This window comes from Durio zibethinus, chromosome 18, assembly GCF_047325235.1.
Source record: "Durio zibethinus cultivar Kanyao isolate XHJ-2024 chromosome 18, ASM4732523v1, whole genome shotgun sequence".
Lineage (NCBI taxonomy): Eukaryota > Viridiplantae > Streptophyta > Magnoliopsida > Malvales > Malvaceae > Durio > Durio zibethinus.
In genome coordinates, this window is record NC_143179.1 from 14,984,780 (window position 1) to 15,003,590 (window position 18,811).

The 18,811-nt window shown below is 31.4% G+C and overlaps 2 protein-coding genes and 1 non-coding gene across 6 annotated transcripts; 1 reads left to right on the plus strand and 2 right to left on the minus strand.

Annotated features, from left to right (window-relative positions):
* The first annotated feature begins 858 nt into the window (after positions 1–858).
* Positions 859–10,614, plus strand: LOC111299707 (protein OPI10 homolog). 3 transcript variants are annotated; one of them, XM_089747683.1, is made up of 2 exons: positions 859–1,672; positions 9,072–10,614. In XM_089747683.1, the coding sequence occupies exon 1, from the start codon at positions 1,082–1,084 to the stop codon at positions 1,646–1,648; it is 567 nt and encodes a 188-aa protein (XP_089603809.1). In that variant the 5' UTR covers positions 859–1,081; the 3' UTR covers positions 1,649–1,672; positions 9,072–10,614. The 3 variants fall into 3 exon arrangements, with proteins under 3 accessions (XP_089603809.1, XP_089603810.1, XP_089603808.1); XM_089747684.1 differs by lacking the exon at positions 9,072–10,614 and adding an exon at positions 2,783–3,248; XM_089747682.1 differs by lacking the exon at positions 9,072–10,614 and adding an exon at positions 2,792–3,248.
* Positions 5,268–5,374, minus strand: LOC149513757 (small nucleolar RNA R71). Its single transcript, XR_016330172.1, has one exon. It is a non-coding gene; the product is annotated as a small nucleolar RNA R71 (small nucleolar RNA).
* A 1,323-nt stretch (positions 10,615–11,937) lies between the features above and the next one.
* On the minus strand, positions 11,938–18,032 carry LOC111299711 (Adaptin ear-binding coat-associated protein 1 NECAP-1). 2 transcript variants are annotated; one of them, XM_022895093.2, is made up of 8 exons: positions 17,696–18,032; positions 15,284–15,315; positions 14,094–14,194; positions 13,923–13,995; positions 13,789–13,820; positions 12,836–12,926; positions 12,562–12,673; positions 11,938–12,459 (listed from the first exon to the last, which is right to left on the minus strand). In XM_022895093.2, the coding sequence occupies exons 1-8, from the start codon at positions 17,987–17,989 to the stop codon at positions 12,145–12,147; spliced, it is 1,050 nt and encodes a 349-aa protein (XP_022750828.2). In that variant the 5' UTR covers positions 17,990–18,032; the 3' UTR covers positions 11,938–12,144. The 2 variants fall into 2 exon arrangements, with proteins under 2 accessions (XP_022750828.2, XP_089603811.1); XM_089747685.1 differs by lacking the exon at positions 15,284–15,315 and having other exon boundaries at positions 17,696–18,004.
* Positions 18,033–18,811: the final 779 nt, after the last annotated feature.

Consider the following 18,811-nt stretch of genomic DNA (forward strand, 5'->3'; position numbering starts at 1 on the left):
AATATTTTTAAGATAAAAACATAATCTTTATTGAAAGTAAGAAAAAAAAAATTATCTTTTAGGATTCAACAAATACAATGTTTCTAAGATAAAAGAGTTATTTTTGTTAAAAACATTAAAAATTTATTGTTTAGAATTCAAAAAAACAATGTTTTTAAGGTTAAAAAAAAACATGATCTTTGTTGAAAATATAAAAAATATATATATATTTCAAAATTTAATAAAGATAACGCTTTAAGATAAATAAAGGCAAACTTAGTTGAAAATATGAAAAAAATTATTTTTCAAAATTTTTTAGTTTCAATGAAGACAATGTGTTATTCATGTCATATTTTATGAATGTGATGTGTTATTTATGTATAATTAAAGATAACATAATAAAAAATTTTATTAGATAATCTTACATTATTCTAAACCAAATATAAAAATTTTATATTTTTTAAATTAACAAAATGTAAGAATCACATATTTTCTTTTAATATTGCCTTGTCCAAAAATTACTTTTCCTTTCAAAATTTAAAAATCTGTGAACTCAACGTCCTTTAACTCATTTTCCAAAATGAGAAAACTAATATTTTGAAAAAAATTAAAAAGCATTCAATTCCCCGGTGGTTCACCAATTTACTCAAAAACTTAAAACGAGCTAACAATGATTAGACTAGCCTAATTGCGAGTTTTTGGGGGTCCAAACAATAAAATTGATCGTGCTTCTGGTAGTCCAGAATGTTGTTGGGCCGAAGCCTAGTAAATAGTATTCGGCCCATCGCCGTTCACCATGCCCACCGTCACCTACTGGGTCTCTTTTGTAGTATTTTACTACTTTTTTTTCAGTTTTGAGTGCAGAATAGGGCATGACTACAAGAATATTTGCATCTCCAGCAATGAAAGAAGCAAATCCATTTTGCATATTCTCACCTCTTCTAGACACTTACAGACTTTTTCTCACTTGTCGAACTCTCCCTTGTATTCCCTCTGCTACACTTCTCTGAAACTTAAACTTAAACCTAAACCCTCCGTCTCTTTGGCAAACCACAATCATAAACATAAAGGTTAAGCAAAGCAAGAGGCAAAAGGAAGAAGAATGTTCGGAGTGGTATTCCCCAATCGAAGCTTCCCAATGGACATCTCCAGCTTCACCCAAATTGACACCTTCCATTGGGTCCTCGACATGAACACTTTCGTTGGTGAGGCCTACCATCAAATTGGTGACATGTGCATCTTCCTTTTGAACAACTTCACCTTGCCTCCTGACAAGGCTTTAGCTGTCTACGTCCAGTCCCCTGGCTCTCCCTTCGTTTTCTGCGGCGCCGTCACTCTTCAACGCCCCTCAGCTGTGCTTTCCCTGCTGTGGCCAGAGCCCGGTGGCCATATGCTGTTGACCGCTCCTGATTCTGCCATGCCCTCCGCCAAGATCGGTGTGTCGGTGGAGGATCTAGCTGCGCTGCCGTCCATGGATGTGGCTGCTGAGAAGAAGATCGAACGGCTGGCGTTGAAGGTTGGGGAGAACTTGTTCAATTTTATGCAGTCGTTCTGTGGGGTTGATGGGTCTAAGTTGGTGGTGCCTATGGACATTCTGGATAGATGGTTTAAAAAATTTCAGGAGAAAGCCAAGCGTGATCCTGACTACTTGAAGGGCTTCGCCTTGTAATTTTCTCTAACTTTCTTTTTCAAGGTAATTTCTACAATCAATTAAATTATGTGATTTGTGTAGTTTGAATTTATATCTGCAAATTTTTTTTGGCAATTTTTAAAAGTGGACTTTACTGGTTTTAGTGTCAATTCTGCCTTCAATATAATACTTGGCAAATCCAATGTAATTCGTTAGGTGGTAGTTTATCTATTATATGTTGCCAGCTAGGAGAGGTTGTGTTGAGCTTGGTCATGAATCATGATTACCTGAATTAACCCTCAATAAAGCTTACAATTACTGGTGCTGAATGCTTTGTTGGTTACTAGTTGCTTTAGGGAAAAATATCTTGCAGTGAGTATACTCATTTCAATTCCAAATAGTATATCTGATTTTCTGTTTGGAATGAGAGAAATGGAAAGAAGTGACAAAGCTGACATGAATAAACTGATACTATATATATAAAAGGAAACCCCTTAAGGAAATCTGACCTATATCTGGGTTCCAGTGACTGTCCTCTGGTAAAACTCCTAACTTCTCAAGTGGTTATGTAAGCTGCAATTGAATCTGTTCATCTCTTACACACACACACACACACAATACCATAATCGCTTGTTGTTTATGAAACCACCAAAGCTTTATCTTCCAGGGATTTTTACTTGGATACATTTCATTTTAAGGATATTGACTAACGTATTTTTAGCAATTTAAACATGTTTCAAAGTGCTGATACTTCTCTTTATGGGTCAGTACATCTTCAAATGTTCCAGTTGAGTTTTTTAAGTGGTTTTATCCTGGATTGGTTAACTTTAAGATTTTTGTTTAGGCCTTATCTTCAATTGGTTTTATTGAGTTTAATGCTTAACAAGTATTAGAACCCGAGTGGTTTGTTGCTCTAGTTGTTACGTCATTTGTTGCTTGTTGTTTTTGTCCCATATTTATAGGTTGGGAGCTTGTTAATTGCTGTTATCTTTCCTAGTAACTTTGAGGTTTGTTGTGGTTAATTTTATATTTAGGTTGGGCTTCTTCACTTGTTGGTTAATTAGCTTTTCCATTTCATTGTTATTGCCTGTGATTTATAAGTTTGGAGAGATGGAGAGATGGTTAATTGGTTATAATGGTGACATTCTAAATGGTGATATGTTTGGTTTCAAGCTAATACAGATAAAGGCCATGAATCTATTATGCTATCGCTAGAAAATGGGGTACATGACAGCACAAGAATGCTTTCTAATTGATAGTTCTCTCAACATATTGCATAAGGCCTTTTACTATGACTGGTTGCTGCTTATATGATACTCATCATGTCTTTGGACATTAAGGAGAGGTGTGATTTTATAAGGGTTTTTTTAGCTTATTTGAGCAGCTTGGCATTAAAGTAATATCTTTGTTGAAGTAATCTAGGGGTCTAAGATAATGTTGAACCTCATGAGGTTGTGAGGAGAACAAAGTCAAAAGAACCCTGTAGTTTCAGGTTTTCACCATTTGTATATTTGTGTACGCAATATTTAAGACAAGCAATTTTCACTCTTACATGTAATTGGTGTAAGCAAACTGGAGAAAATAGGAACTATGATGGGCAAATCATAGATGAAGATGGTAAACATGACGTGGAGATTTGAACTTTAGGTTGCGGATATGATGTGTCCATGGCTATGGCACAAAAACTTTGTTTTTTTTTTAATTTTATTTTACCGAAAAAAACCTTTTTTGGCTTTGATGTCTCACTTAGGGATTAAAAAAGTGGTTGTGTAAATCTAATATACTAAAAGGTTTGTCAAATCATCTTGAATTTTTTAATATTTGGATAGTTATGATATATTATTATATGTTGCTTATTATCTACAAATAAAAAAGTTTATAAAAAAATTATTTTATATTTATTGCTAACATGTTGAAAGTTTAATAGGTCATACAAAATATAGTAACATTATGAATTAAAATAGAATTTAGTGTTATGAAGTTGTTTTTCCTAAAAAGCTTAATTAAAAAGTTTAATTAAGTAAAAGTTTAAAAATGTTATTTTTGCTAAATAAGGCACTTAACCTATTTATTTAACACATACTTGGTCACCTTTGTATATATAAATAATAGAGATATCGACAAATTAGAAATGCACGGGGATTTATTACACAATCCTTCCTTCACATGATTCTAGTCGCGTATTTTATTGCCATTATGGTTTGTTTGGCGTGACTTGTTTTCAATAGGAAGATTATTTTCTTCCTTTGAAATTATCTAGACCTTTTTTATTTGAGAGTAATTGCTAAAATGGGGATAATTTTAAATTTTAATATACTAGTACAGACTTCTGGCTAAATACAATACTAATTTCTAGTAGATTTAAATTTGTAATCTATATTCTTAAACTTGAATTGTTACTTATTTTGAAATGATAAAATATTAAAGCTAAAACTTGGGATAAATTGTTTTGGACTCAAAAAGAAAATTTTACTGGTAACTTTTTTTAATGAAAAATGACTTGAGATGAAAATAAACTTCTTTCTTAATTAAAAGAGTTTTATACAAAATTAGGAAAGAGTGATCGATTCCCTTGTAGACATGATCGATCTTTTTTGTATAGAAATTGAAATTTTTGTTTAAAACTTAAAAACAATCAATTCATTTAATGGATCGATTGGTTTTTTATATAGAAAGGTCTTGAGTTTGAAAATTGCAAAAATAGATTGATCTATTATAAAATGGATAGATTGGTTTTTCTTACAAAACCTTTATTGACTTGAAATCAACAAAAGTGAATTGATCGCTTCCTAAAAGGGGTCGATCAATTTTTCTTTCGTAGAAATTCATTTTGGCTCGAAAGGCCAAACCCAATTGATTACCTTAAAAAATGAATTGATTGGTTTTGCCCTAACAGCCTTAAATGATCATATTTTCTTGTTTTTACAGAACATTTAAGGCATTATTTGAAGGTAACTGTTTTTTCTCCTTTTTACATATATAAAAAGGTTTCCCACCAAATTATAAGCTATCAAGAACCAGGAGAATTTATTGTAATATATTATTCATTTTCTTTAAGTATTAAAGAGCAAATTGAAGTGTGAAAGAGCATAACTTTTCATTTTATATCTAAATCCTCTTGTTGTTATTCATATATTTTATTTGTATTTCAAATTAACAAACACTTAACTTTAGAAAGGTTCTTCAGTTTGCAAAACACTTGTTTTTAGCTTTAAGATTGTAAAATTGAAAGGAAATATAACCTTAAAAGTTTTATTTGTTGATTGTATCAAGTTTTGGAAAGGCTGATTGTAACATTTAACATTTATATAGTGAATTGAATTCCTTTGTAATTGAGGCAAAGGAGAGGACGTAGGTGACTTGGGGAATGACTAACCTTTTATAATTTTTTATGTTTAATTCTCATCTTTTCTCTTTTATTATTAAATTTATTTTGTTATGCATATATATTGTCTTTATTTGTTTAGAAATATACATTTATGATCATTGTTTAATTTGGTAATCAAATTATCAAAATTTTTAATTAACTAATTCACTTTATCTTGGTTCTTTAATATTTTGAGCTAACAATTGATATTAGAGTTAGTATTCAATCATAACTTGGGATGATTTGGTCCAAAAACTCTTAACAAAGATTTTTTCACCAACAAAGACTATCAAGATAAGGAATGAAATCACCATTTTTCTGTAAGCTGATGGTGAAACTTTATATGATGGATAGGAAAGATTCAAAGAGCTATTAAGAAAATGCCTACACCATGGTTTACCCTAATGGCCTTAGATTTAGATCTTTTACAATGGTTTCACACTACTTATGAGAGCCACTTTAAATTTTGCTTTTAGAGTGGTAAAAATAAGCAAGACTCCTAAGGAAGCAAATGATCTCATTAAAAGAGACGGGTACTAATAATTATCAGTAGAGCATGGAAAGAAAGGTTAGTAAAAAATTTGCTGGTTTATTTGAGGTTAATGCTATTATTTCAATTAACTCTCGACTAGTCGCCCTTACTAAAAAGATTAAAGCCTTAAGAAACCAATCCCCTTCCAATTTAGGGTAGAATCAATCCACTACATTTAACAAACCAACCAAACCAAACAATAATCCCTAAAGCAATACCTACAATCCTTGATGGCAAAACCGTCCAAACTTTTCTTGCAACTAATCCAACCACCAACCCACCAACAACTAACATCCTATTCCATTAAATAATAGCCCACCCCCAGAAAAAAAAACCACCTTTGAAAATATGTTGACTCAACTAATGCAAGCCAACAATGCTAATATCCAAAATCAAGTTGCATCAGTCAAAAACTTAGAAAAATAAATAGGTCAACTTGCCCAACCCATAATAAATCATTTTATAGGTATCTTACTTAGCAACACTAAAACCAATTTAAAAATACAAGGAAATGAGAGATGTAATGCAATTTATTCTTTGAGATATGTTAGGATGAAAGATTCTGATGAGGAAAATGATGAACCCATAATAGTAAAACTTGCAAAACATTGTAAGACAACCTGAAGTAGATTTCAAGAGAAAAGAGGATATTTTAGAAAATGATGAGCTTTTAATATTTGATAGAGAACTTTTAAAAGGTTTTAATCTTATGGCATTTAAGGCCTTTGAAGATATAAAAACATATGAAGATTTGGACTATAAAGATGATCTAGAAGAGTATATTAAAGGGTCTCTTGAATAAGGGCAAATGTTGCTGCAAGTAGGAATAGCACTACTAAAGAGCATTCAGCTTGAACCTAAAAAGATAGTCCAAGGTGAGCCCACCCAAAATGATTAAAGAGAAAAGGCAATTCAAAAAGAAGAGCTCTAAGATGAAGATCTTGAAAAAAAAAAAAAAAAAAGAGGCTTAAAAGGAAATTCAACCAAGGTCGAGAATGATTGCCAAAATTAGAGGTAATGTTTTAACATAACACCACCTGCCCTAAGGCCTATTCAAAAAGAGCTGCTTAAGGAATTAAAAGACGCCTCATTCTTAGAAAATTATAGCTTTGAACTTCAACAACTCTTGTCTAGAAAGCAAAAGATCCAGGAAGTTTTAATATACCTTGCAAAATCAAAAAATTAAAATTTTTTAATGCTTTTTGTGATCTTGGTTTAAGTATAAATTTAATGCCTGTGAATATCTTTATGCAGTTAGGTTGTAAAAAGCTAAAGCTAGCCCAGTTCAATATTAAATTTATTGACCAATCTACTAAGTTACCACAAAGGATGTTGCAGAATATGTTAGTGAAAGTTGAAAAATATGCTTTCCTTATGAATTTTGTTGACTTAGACATTAAGGATAATGCGGTTCCATTATTGTTAGAAAGACCTTTTTTCTATTTACTGCCAATGGACTAATAGATGTGTATAATGTTAGCCTAACCTTAAGATTTAAAAACAAGAAGTTACAATTTGTATATATCGGGTATGGGGTGCTAAGAGATGAAAAAGGTGTTAATGCAATCAAAGTGAAGAAAACCAGAAAGTGTCTAACCTAATAGATAAGCTTTCTGGCCTTTTAAAACACTGAGCAACCCCTAGCTCTAGCCATGTCAACCCCTTAAGAAATTCAAGTTCAAATTATGTGATTTTTGCAAGGAGAGTTAGTCCACCTCCTTAAACTAAGTTTGTTTATGTCATATCACAAAAAAAGAGACAAGGTAAGCGCTCTCCAAAGGGGTAAAATGATTCTTTATAGATTTAGGGATGGTCAAGCTTGATCATAACTGGTGCTACTTGAGAGGTAACTTAAGTTTTACCTTAATGATTATGCTTTTTGATTATTTTTCTTAGATAGCTATGTTTTTAATGTTTTTGTTTGAGTTTTTTTTAAGAATGATGCCTTACACCAAATTGAGATTGGGCCTTAAAAGGAAATTTAGGGAGTTCTTTTTTTTTTCCTTTATGCTTTTGATATAATGTTCCATTCAAGTGTGGGGAGGGGGGGAAGAAAACTTTTAGCTTTAAAAATTTTTGAATTCTCAACCCATCTTTATTTACAAACCAAATTGACTTATTAAATCCCATTATGATGTTCACTTAGTAGAAAATTACACATTTTCTCTTAAAATGATTAAAGTATGATATGAGTTTAAGTATGAATATAGTGGAACTTGAAACGAATTCTTAAGCATGTTTTTCTTTTGATATGATTTTTATGCATACATCTTTATTCTCTTTTAAGAAAATGGTATGATTTGTGTGAAAAATTGTAAGATGTGATTTTGCAGGAAATTTAAAGTTTTGAATAAGTGTTTTAAAATTCACCTACTCAACTTTTGAGATGAAATTTTAGATTGTATTTGATGTAAAAGATGATCTAGACAGTTTTTTAAACCGTTTAAGCCTTTTTCAAGCTATCATGTGATAATGTTTTCTTAATACCTTTACTTTAAGCCTAATATTTTTTTTTTCTTTGTTTATTTTAGCCACATTACAAGCTTATAAACCTTTTCTTTGATTATTATTACCTTTTTTTTTTCACAACCCGTTATGTTTATTTGTGTATGAACATATTTATAATTTTTAGAGGAAAGAAGGCGTAGGGAAAGAAAGAATAAGCTCACTAATAAAAAATTATGGGACATAAGGGTCAAGGATAGCTTGACTGTCCAAGAACCCCACTTAAATAATTCACCACCAATATAGCACCCAAGCTTGAGCCAAACAAATGAAGTAAGAAAATGACAATCGTTTTGACAAGTTTGAAAAAGCACAAGAAAAGTTGAGGGGAAACAAATAAAATTATCAAAATGTTGAAGAATTTAAGTAAAAGAAAAGTGGTAAAAGAAGCTCTAAGTCAGTTAGAACGTCTCAGGCAAGATGTAAATGACCCTTTGTATCTTTTTGGATTTAGCCATTATCAAGGTCAATCTTTTCAAGGGCCACAAACAAACTTCCCTAGGGTATATCCATACACCCATCTAAGGATGTAATCTATTACTACACAAGGGCATTTTCAAAGTTATGTTAACCTAGTCTTTTGAAAGAAAGCATCAAAACCAATTTAGGTCCTTGATTTGAATTATCCTAAAGAGAATGAAAAGTTGAAGATAAAATGGTAAAGTTTTTAGAGGATTCAAAAGTTGATTAAAAGAGGAATATGCTCGATGAAAGGTTACAAGCCCTAAAGGGAATCAATTTTTATGGTACCATGGATGTTGCTGGATTTTGCTTAGTCCCAGATGTTATTCTTAAAAAATTCAAAGTTTAGGAGTTTGAAAAATATACTGGTACAAAGTATCCTATCACATGTCATTATGTACTATCAAAAGAGGGTAGCCTACATCAGTAACGAGAAGTTGTTAATCCATGTATTTTAAGACAACTTGATCGGTTTTACTGCGAGATAGTATGTCCAGTTTGATAGAACCCACATCCATTCTTGGAAAGAGTTAGTTCATGCTTTTATCAATCAGTATTACATCATAGATTTAACTTTTGATCGTCTTTCCTTGCAGGGTATGAAAAAAAAGACGATTGAGTTATTTAAGAAATATGCCAAAAGGTGAAAAGATGTAGCTGTCTAAGTTCAGCCACCTTTGACTAAAAAAAAAACTACAATATTGTTTGTGAGCACTTTAAAATCTTCTTATTATGAAAAGATGATAGGGAATGTAATAAAAAATTTCGTTGACATAGTGCACTCAGAGGAAATTAATGAAAATGCCATTAAGAATGGCAAGCTTGAAAGAGGAAAGTCTTTCACTACTAAGAAAATGCCCAAGGTAAAGGAGAGTGAAGCTTAAGCTATGCTATTCAAAAAGCAACAGTTAAGAAATTATCACCACCACTAGTTTACCCTACATATTACCCCAATATAAATAATATCGTATTTTACCTATATCAACCAATTCCATAACTATTTTACCCATTTACTTATCAACCAACTTTTAGACCATTTACCAGTATATATACCCAACCTTCTATAAGACCTTTTATCCATCTAACTAACTCAGTAAGTAGTTCTCAAGAGCCATAAAATAACCGAGAAAAGCCCACTTTTGACTCGATCCCTATGACATTTACCAAGTTATTTCAAGAACTCATCAAGAATCATTTACTCTTATCCATCTAGAACCACTTAAGCCTCCTTATCCTAAGTGGTACGATCCTACTACCTACTGTGGTTACCATTTTGGAAATGCTAGTCATTCCATCAAGAATTACACCACCTTGAAGCGTAAAGTGTAAGAATTGATTAAGATGGGATGATCAATTTTGATATAAGTGAAAAAACAATACCAAATATCAGTGGCAACCCATTGTCCAACTAGAATCTAAATGCTCTAAATGAGGATCGAGAGTGTCGTGTGAAAAATAAAGTGGAAGAAATCAATACTCCTTTTAGTCAGTTGTTTGATGCCTTGTATGAAGCTGACATGATACATTCGGTGGACTGACGCATTTATCGTGAAAGATGTTTACCAAACAAAAGATGCAAATATCATAATGAGACTATTAGCCACTTTATTGAAACTTGTGAACAGTTTCGTGGTAGGTACAAAAGCTTATAGACTCATACCAGATTGAATTGTATAAAGAAAGAGAAGCTTCAATAAGTGTTAAAATGTCCGCGATCAATAAATTGTCAAAATTGGTACCAAAATTGATAACAATCCGTTACGGTGAGAAATTGAAGTTGGTTATAGACAAGCTCATTACAAACTAGTGACTTTCAAGGTCCTTAGTCTTTTTCCTTACAAAAATGAAAAGGTTGTCATGAGGATATGGTTGTGATGTAATAGTCTAACGGTAACAGGAGAACGGTAAAAGGAGACTACGCCTAAGATAGATGCTATCAATATAATTGGTGTATTTTATGTCTTTCGCAAAAATTATATGTATCATTTGCTTTTTCTTTTTCTTTTTCCTTTTGTAATCTCTCCTATTCATTTTCATTTGTTCTCTTGATTGTTTTTGTCACAAAGTCACTGACTTTGGTTACTTTCTCTATTTATATTATTTCTTATATATTTCAATAAAGTTTGGATTTTAATTTGATCAGTATTAAGGCTATTTCTTATATAAATATAAAATGATATTCCAGTTATTAATTTATTTTTACAATAACATTAGATTGTTTGATCTTATTTGGTTTTTTAAGTTCATTTCGGATGATATGCCACAAAATTTCATAATTTTGAATTGAAATTTATTTTTAGTTCTTATATATGTTTAATTTGAATTTTGAGTTATTAAATTAAATATCTTTTTTTGTTAATTTTTGGTACATAATCAAGTTTCATTTTGGATGATTTTTTTAACTTTTAAAATATTTGCACCTCATAAAGTATTATTAGATTTTCATAATAACTAAAAAAATAAAAGATCATTCTCCAGCTCAATATTGTTGAAACCAAAATATCGTTATATAGTTAATTTTCTTTATTAGTGCATTACTTAGATGGAGTAACCCCTTGTCTAAGAAGGAAAGATTTCAAATTCAAATATCTTGTTCCCTAATACTGAGCGTTATTTATTATATAGTTGTGTATTGACAAATTTTTTTTTTTATGTACTATCTAAAATAATATGAAATTTTGTGGCAAAAAAATCATATGAAATTTTATTTGTGTTGCATTTTACAAAAACGATAAGCTTTTCTACCTTATAAAGTTTTTCCTTGCATGTAAAAATGACCGGTAAATATATATATATATATATATATATATGAAATAACTTGCTAAATTTAAACCAAACCAAATCAAAATAATTAAATACAAGATAAATGATGATTATTCAAAACTGTCTACGTGTCAAAAGAATAAATTATCCACATTGAATTTCTTTTTTTACCAAAAATTTTGGCTTTTGTATATTTATATAAAATAATACAAATATGAAGTATATAAAATTTTGAGATAATTTCATTTTTATCTTTAAATTTAAAAAAAAAAATTATTTTGATTCCTCATTATCATGAGTAACAATTGATGTCACCATATAGTGATAACCAATATTTACCGTCAATTTAAATTATAAGATTAAAATAAAATAACTTTGAGTAATTAAATATTTAATTAAAATTATTGAAAATTAAAGACCCAAATAAAATTTTAAGTCAAAATTTAGAGATTGCAAATATTATTAACCCTACTAGTAAAGATAAGGTGAAATCCTAAGCTCTTCAACCGGAATTGAACCGAAAGAATCATCGGAAATAGAGAACAAACCATGGTTAGAAGTTGCATTGAAGGAACGTGGATACAATTGCTTTCTCCTTACTAAAAGCGTGGAATAGAGTAACTTCAAAACCGGCAAAGCATCACTCGCCCGACTCATCCAAATTTGACTGTCATGTTTGTTACCCAAAAAAAAGAAGAATAAAAAAATCAGTCATGTTTATGTCCAAAAAAAAAAAAAAAAACAGTCAATGTAGACAGTTCTTTTGTTGAGTATGCTTCATATGTTTGGTGTATTTACCAAATATTTACCAGAGGACCTAATTTCAATCATCACACTAGCCAAACCCATAAAACACAATAAAGCAATTTGTGTATTCAAGTACAAACATAACAGTCTTATGAGCCTTTACTCAGCAGTTTGAAAATCCCCAAAGTCATCATCCTGTATGTCTTGAGTGCTCTGGCTTTCGGGAGAAAGTTGTTCATCTGAATGTTCTTTCGACGAGTCTGAGGCCTTATCTTTAGAAGTGCCCCCTAGGCTGAGATTTGGTTGTGAGCTTGTTGGAGAATTCTGAGTGCTTGCAGAAGGTGAAAGTGGTGCTGGTGGAGGAGGTGGCGGTTTGATGCAAAGGATGGGCTCTTTACGGTTGCCTTTGTCCTCCAACGAGAGATTGTCAATGCCTGGCTCCAAAACCTTCGACTTCACATTAGAGCCGCCTCTCTGAGCAATAAGCATCAAAAAGAGGTGAAATTTTTAAAAGAACTAGAATATAGAATGTTGAATTATTATTATAAATTGTTAACAAGATGTAGATAGGCCTACATTCTTTATTTGAAGTACAAGGGTCTGTCCCTCCTTTAAACTGTAATCAAACGAGGAAGTTCTCTGGAATTGCTGCTCCATCTCTTCCGCAGTTTTCTTTTTGTTCAAATATCTTCAATACGATTTAAAAAGTGCATGGTTTAATAAAACTACAGTATTCATTCATAATTAGAAGACTATTCTTTGAAAAAGCAGCAGTAAGAACTATTAAGAAATCACAAAATAAAAAGCATAAGAAATAATTGAAACTGCATAAAGATACATGAGAGCCTACTTCATATGGTCATGCAAGGCTGCTTGGAAATCATAAGCCTCTGTTCTTTCTCGAAATCCAATGCCAATGAAAGCATGCCGAAGGCGACCACCTGCATTACTTTGGAAGCTTAAAAACTAAATACCGATGGCAAATAGTGACATGAAGCACATCAATCGTCATCATCGGAGACAGTTAAATGTTTCAAAAAAGGTACCGCAAAAAAGGTTTTGACATTTTACTCCAAGCAGATTTGGAAAAGAATTTAATCCACAGAGAACCACAAACTGTGATTTAAAATATTAGAATGGACCAGAAATTAAGAAGGTTTTTAGGTAATTAGGGATTTAGGGATTTTGAGACTGTTACACTTCATATAAGTTGAGCAAAAGAACACATCACCAAACATAATCAGACTATAAAGGGAACATGAATTGATTGAAGTGACCGTAGTTCAAAGACAACATCTAGAACAGTCAGAACCGCAGAGAAGATATTTCTTCTTTCTTTAGGATGCAACTTCCTTGGAAGTGGATACCTGAATCCCAAAAATGGCCCACATTAATTTACCTACTACAACCTTGCCCGTCTCCACCCAAAATCCCAGCATCATAATTCCATTTTTCAAAGTGTTGTGATGTGACTCCACAAGGAATACATGCACATATCTAGTAGCCTGGTGCAGACATGATGTAACTACTTGGCAGTTCTATAAGATTTGCTCACTATTTATCCATTAACTTCCTTTGAAATACTTCTCTGCTGTGCTGGGGGGGAGTTATTGTCTATCGTTGGCCTCTATGGTAGCATCAGTTGGGTTTTCCTTTGTTTTTCTAGGTTGAAAAAATGGGAAAGAAAATAAGGTATGAAAAAGGGAAGGCAAGAGGAATGGCGAGAATTTCATGTAGTAGTGCCATAAACAAGAAAACAATAAAAAAGAATGGAAGAGAGAAATAAACTGAATTCCAACTTACCAATATTCTCTTCAATTCGAAGAACAAAATATCTGCAGAATAGACACCCTAGAGATAATGAGTTGTATCAAAATTAAAAATAGAAAATCACTGCACTCACATGAACATCTAACGTAATTCTTATGTTCACATACCTACTGCTGTCAATTACAGGTTCCACTGGATGCGGTTCTCCATTTCTCAAAAATGCTCGAGCATACAATTCACCTATAAGAAAGTACTAAGTTATAGCAGAAGCCAATCATCTACTGATAAAGGTAAGCACAATATACGTATGACCACTCAAAACACAAAACTAAGTTTACCTGTAGACTTGTCTTCAAGCCTGATAATGCACTCTTCCCCCTTGCTAATGACTTTCAAAGCTCCCTCCCATGCCCACTTGTTGACATTCCATTCATCAGCCCTGAAATAAATTTTGGAAGAATAAATATGCATCTCCATTACAGCAAGAAAAAGAAAAAGCCATCTGAATCATTGTTAATTGATCTAACAAGAAGATTATGCCACAGTAATTTCAGCACATAACCTAATTGCTGAATGTATTTGCTTACATTATAATGCTCTCTTGTAAAAGTTTTTTACCCCTATCCCCTGTTGGCACGTTAAGGAGAATTTTATTCATCAGGTTGAGCAGTCAAAGACTTTTGTTTTCACCGAGAAATAAAATTAATTTCAAATTTTTCTGGGAAAAAATTAAACATAAAATATTTCCCTCTGTTTATTTCATAATGAATTTTCTTTCAGAAATTAGACCAGGTTCAAGCAAGCTAACACCGATTTTAGCCCTTATAAAAAGAAAATGGATTCTTGAATCCCTTTCATACTCATGTCACATCAAGGTACTATAGAAGAAAAACTGCAAAATCCAATCCAATTTATGTAATTGATTAGTTAAAATATTGCCTAACCGTATTCTGAAACATGGGAAAAAAAAACTTAGCTTATCAAGTTATTATCGAGTCTTGAAAAAGATTCAACAAAAGACAGAAACAAACCCACTATCTGTTTTACATCAAATAATACATGGAGTAACTCCCGATATAGCAGTAAAAGCAAAACATGTAGGCAGATCAACTCATCAAGTTCCCATGAAGAAGGATCCACACTGGAAAAGCACTTTCCATTCATTGGTTATTAGGGGCATCCGAAATCGTCCAGGTCGAAATATAGCTTTCAAATTAAGTTTAGAAAACAGACAAAATGGAAAGAACAAAGGTTCACCTAACATGATGACAAACAAAACAGTTTCTAATATTGAGTTCTCAATAGAGTTTCGACTATTTTCACCTAACTTTCTCATATAGTATTGGCGTTGCAATTTAAAAAAATGGATGAAAACAGCAGCTACACAAATGAACAAGAGTGATAGGTAAGGTGTTGAACTTCATCATTGCAAACAGCAGATGGCAGAAACAACATGATACAAAAGATATCGTTCACAATTATTTTTCTTGCATACTGGGTATCATATATTCACAAGTTGGCCAACTACCTGTAGGAGGCTGCACTTTTCCTTGGAGGTATCTGCAGAAGTAACGCGCTCAATTAGCTTGATAGCATAGCGAGCATAAAAGGGAGTGTATACATACATGCATGCATGTATTTTTACTCCCATAAGAACTAGAACTCCTAGTCTAATAATGAATATAACATATTTTTGAAGTCCATATAGGAAATTATCAATCTTGACATAAAAAGGACACCTAAACTATAAATCAAACCCAATGCCAATAGCATAAATAAAAACCCAAAGTAAGACTTGAGACTCAAAAGATGCAGTATCAAGCAATCCAAAAACTTGTAAAATCACACCTGACACTTGAAACTGAAGAAAACAGAGAGTAAATAAGAACCTAAAATGCAAAAGCAACAAATAAGTCCTACTCAAGCTCCCAATTAAGCTTCTCATCACCGGAAATCTACCAAGTCAAGGCTTGGCCGCTAGAAGCATTAGTTCACTTTCTAAACACCTATGGAGGCTGCTGCTACCATGCTCTCTCAGTTACTCCATCAACAACTTTTGTCATAAAGTTAACAGATGCAATATATTTAAAAAATTGCATGATTTGAAGTGAAAATGACATAATAGCAAAAATTTGGTTGGTTTTTGACAAACTAAAATATGCAAAATTGTCATTGTGTTGTCACAATATAGATTCAAATGTAGTAAAATATCGAGTCACCAAAGAAACACATTCTTATCATAACTTAGACTGATGCAAGAGAATCCCTTGAACAGTTCAATGATCCAGAAACATGCAAAATGATCATTGTATTGGCACAATATGCAAACATATATTCAAATGTAGTAAAATATCGAATCACCCAATAAAACCATTCTTATCAGAACTTACACTGACATGAGAGACAGTTCAAAGATAAAGCTTTCCATTTTAAATAAATACAATCTTGAACCTATCAATAAAATGTCACGCATTACAAATATTGAGTGGCAGTAATTTTAGAATTCTGTGTCCAAATTAAGTGTAATCTGTACTAATCTGAAGGTCAAAAAATACAAGCCATATATGGTAGGAAAGCTAGTTAAGTCAAGTTTTTGATGATTCAAATTGTGCAGGAATTGGAGCTTGTATTTTTGGCTGTTTGACCAAAAGGTATTCCTGATGGCATATATCAGGTTTTTGATGCATTTTTTTTTTCATTAAGTTACAAATTTGGGAAGAAGGATTCACACCCAGCTTTTTGAACCAGGGGATACAAGCAACTTATAGGGCCAAACACCCAAATGCTTGTTTCAGAGCTCATGCTATAATCAGTTTGGTATAAGATTTCATTTCAGCATCATAGGCTCATGCAAGTTAAATTATCAGTTTTAGACAGTTTTGTTTAAATCATAAAATATAGACGATCCAAAATGAAGAAACCTGTGAACCAAAATGATTAAGAAAATGAAAAGGATGCAATGAACAATTTAGTTGGATCTCTACTATACTATATTTCATGGAAAATGTTCAAAAATCCATTTTCTAAGGCATTAAAGAAGAGAGCTTTCCACTTTTGGCAAATAACGTGATAAATTACTATAACTGTTTTAATAATCATTTATTAAATAATGAAACGGAGACTGTATATCACTAAATGTGCAGATATCGCTTCTAGATACAGTTGTCCATGTGGATTATCACTGTTGTCAATATTTCAAAGAATATTTAACAAAATCGAAAGGCTTTTGGAAGAAAATTGTCCTCTCAAGTACAACCAAGATCCTGGAAGCAAAAAGCAAAGTCTTATTTGATGCTTTTTCCATCATATTTACAAAAGCAAATAAGGCTTTTAGCTCTTCCAAACACCATAATTAATTTTATTTTTATATTTTAATACAGCAATTACAGTTTGATGTCTAGTTAAATGCTGTAATTGGATATATTTAATTAAAAAAAATTAAAATCTTTCTTTTCTTTTGCTGGTAAAGGCATCATTTATCGTTTGGGCATTTTTTTTATTTTTTTTATTAAAACAAATTGCAAGGTTGCCTAAAACTTGTCAAGGAGATTATGGTAATTACATATGAATTAATAAACCAAGATTCTCTCTAACCAAAAGAGTAAATCTAATTATGGGATACCCTAAAAATCAAACAAAATCCCGGGTATCAAAATTTTCAGGTATCACACTTTCCCCTGGAACCCAAGATTCCGCGAACCAAACGCCTACTAGCAATCCACTAATTCTTAGCCAGCTTAATGATTTTTTATACATATATACCCTAATTTATTGAATCTAAATCTTGACCGAGTAATAAACTAAACAAAAATAAGCTAAATCGGGTGAATTTAGCCTGATCCCCAAAACCCACCAAGGAAAACAGTAGAAATTGTCAGTTCAGATTCAACAGATTGATATTCGTGTATACATAGACAGTTGAGAGGAAGAAGGGACTGACCAAATAAACATAACATTCAGAGACATGAAAGAGGACAATTTCTAACGCTTCCTCAGTCTCATCGCTCTCACCAACTTTGCTTTCCTCGTTTGCTGCGTTGGGCTCTTTTTCTTTCTCCATCATGTACGATCTCAAACTCAGTTTGGCTACACGGCAAGGCAAGGCAAGCGAACCGAAAACTTCGGTGGGACTTAATGGGTATTTTCCAAATTTAATTTTGCTTTCTCTTGTATAACCCAACAGACTTTCTTTCCCTTTTTCTAGGTTTTTATTTTCTCTTAAATAGTTGACCATCTGCTTCAAACTTTTCTCAAATATTTAATTTGACACCTTAACATTTCCTTATAATTATGTTTCTCATCTTGTCATAATTATTTTGTGTTTATAATTCAAATTAAATATAAAATTAATATAATGAATAATTATTAAATTATAATAAATATTTAATAGAATATTTAAATTTTAAAAATTTTTAATATAATACTTAAATTATAAATTTATAATTAATATAATATTTACTTATGATATAATTAATTATAAATAATAACATGTATCAAATAAATAATTTTTAAATATTATATTAATTAATATATTTATAATTAAAATTATATTAAAAATTTTTTTAAATTTAAATATTATTTTAAATATTTTATTATAATTTAAAAATCATAAAATTTAAATATTATTTTAAATATTTTATTATAATTTAAAAATTATTCGTATCAGTCACTCGTAAATAAAAAAACTTTTTGATGCATCTAAGGTCGTTCAAGCCACAACTTTTTTTTTTTTTGCTTTTTTAATTATAAAACTACATCGTTTTAGGATTTGCTATAAAATCATAACAACTATATCTAAATTTCCTTTTATCTGTCATTCTATTCATTTTTGTTTCTTTCAGTCGTGGTTTCGTTGCCAACAACCTCGTTTTCTCTCTCCCTCGCTTTTTTGTCTCTTTCTTTTTTTATTTTTCTTTCCCTTCTTAGAATAACCTTGTCATTTACCAGTGTATTGGATTTTCAAAAGAAAAGGATTTAAATGAAATATGTTATGAGCAGTGAAGCTGATTTTATGGTAAGTATATATTATGGACTTAAGAATGCTACAATGTTTTGT

What these genes read in the sequence shown, in the direction of transcription:
- LOC111299707 (XM_089747683.1), top strand. Translation starts at nt 1,082, where the DNA reads ATGTTCGGAGTGGTATTCCCCAATCGAAGCTTCCCAATGGACATCTCC.
- LOC111299711 (XM_022895093.2), bottom strand. Translation starts at nt 17,989, where the DNA reads ATGGTCAACTATTTAAGAGAAAATAAAAACCTAGAAAAAGGGAAAGAA. An exon ending in CTGAATGTTATGTTTATTTG is followed by an intron (nt 15,316 to 17,695) that starts GTCAGTCCCTTC and finishes TTACTTCTGCAG; the next exon opens with ATACCTCCAAGGAAAAGTGC. An exon ending in CCTGTAATTGACAGCAGTAG is followed by an intron (nt 13,821 to 13,922) that starts GTATGTGAACAT and finishes TCTATTCTGCAG; the next exon opens with ATATTTTGTTCTTCGAATTG.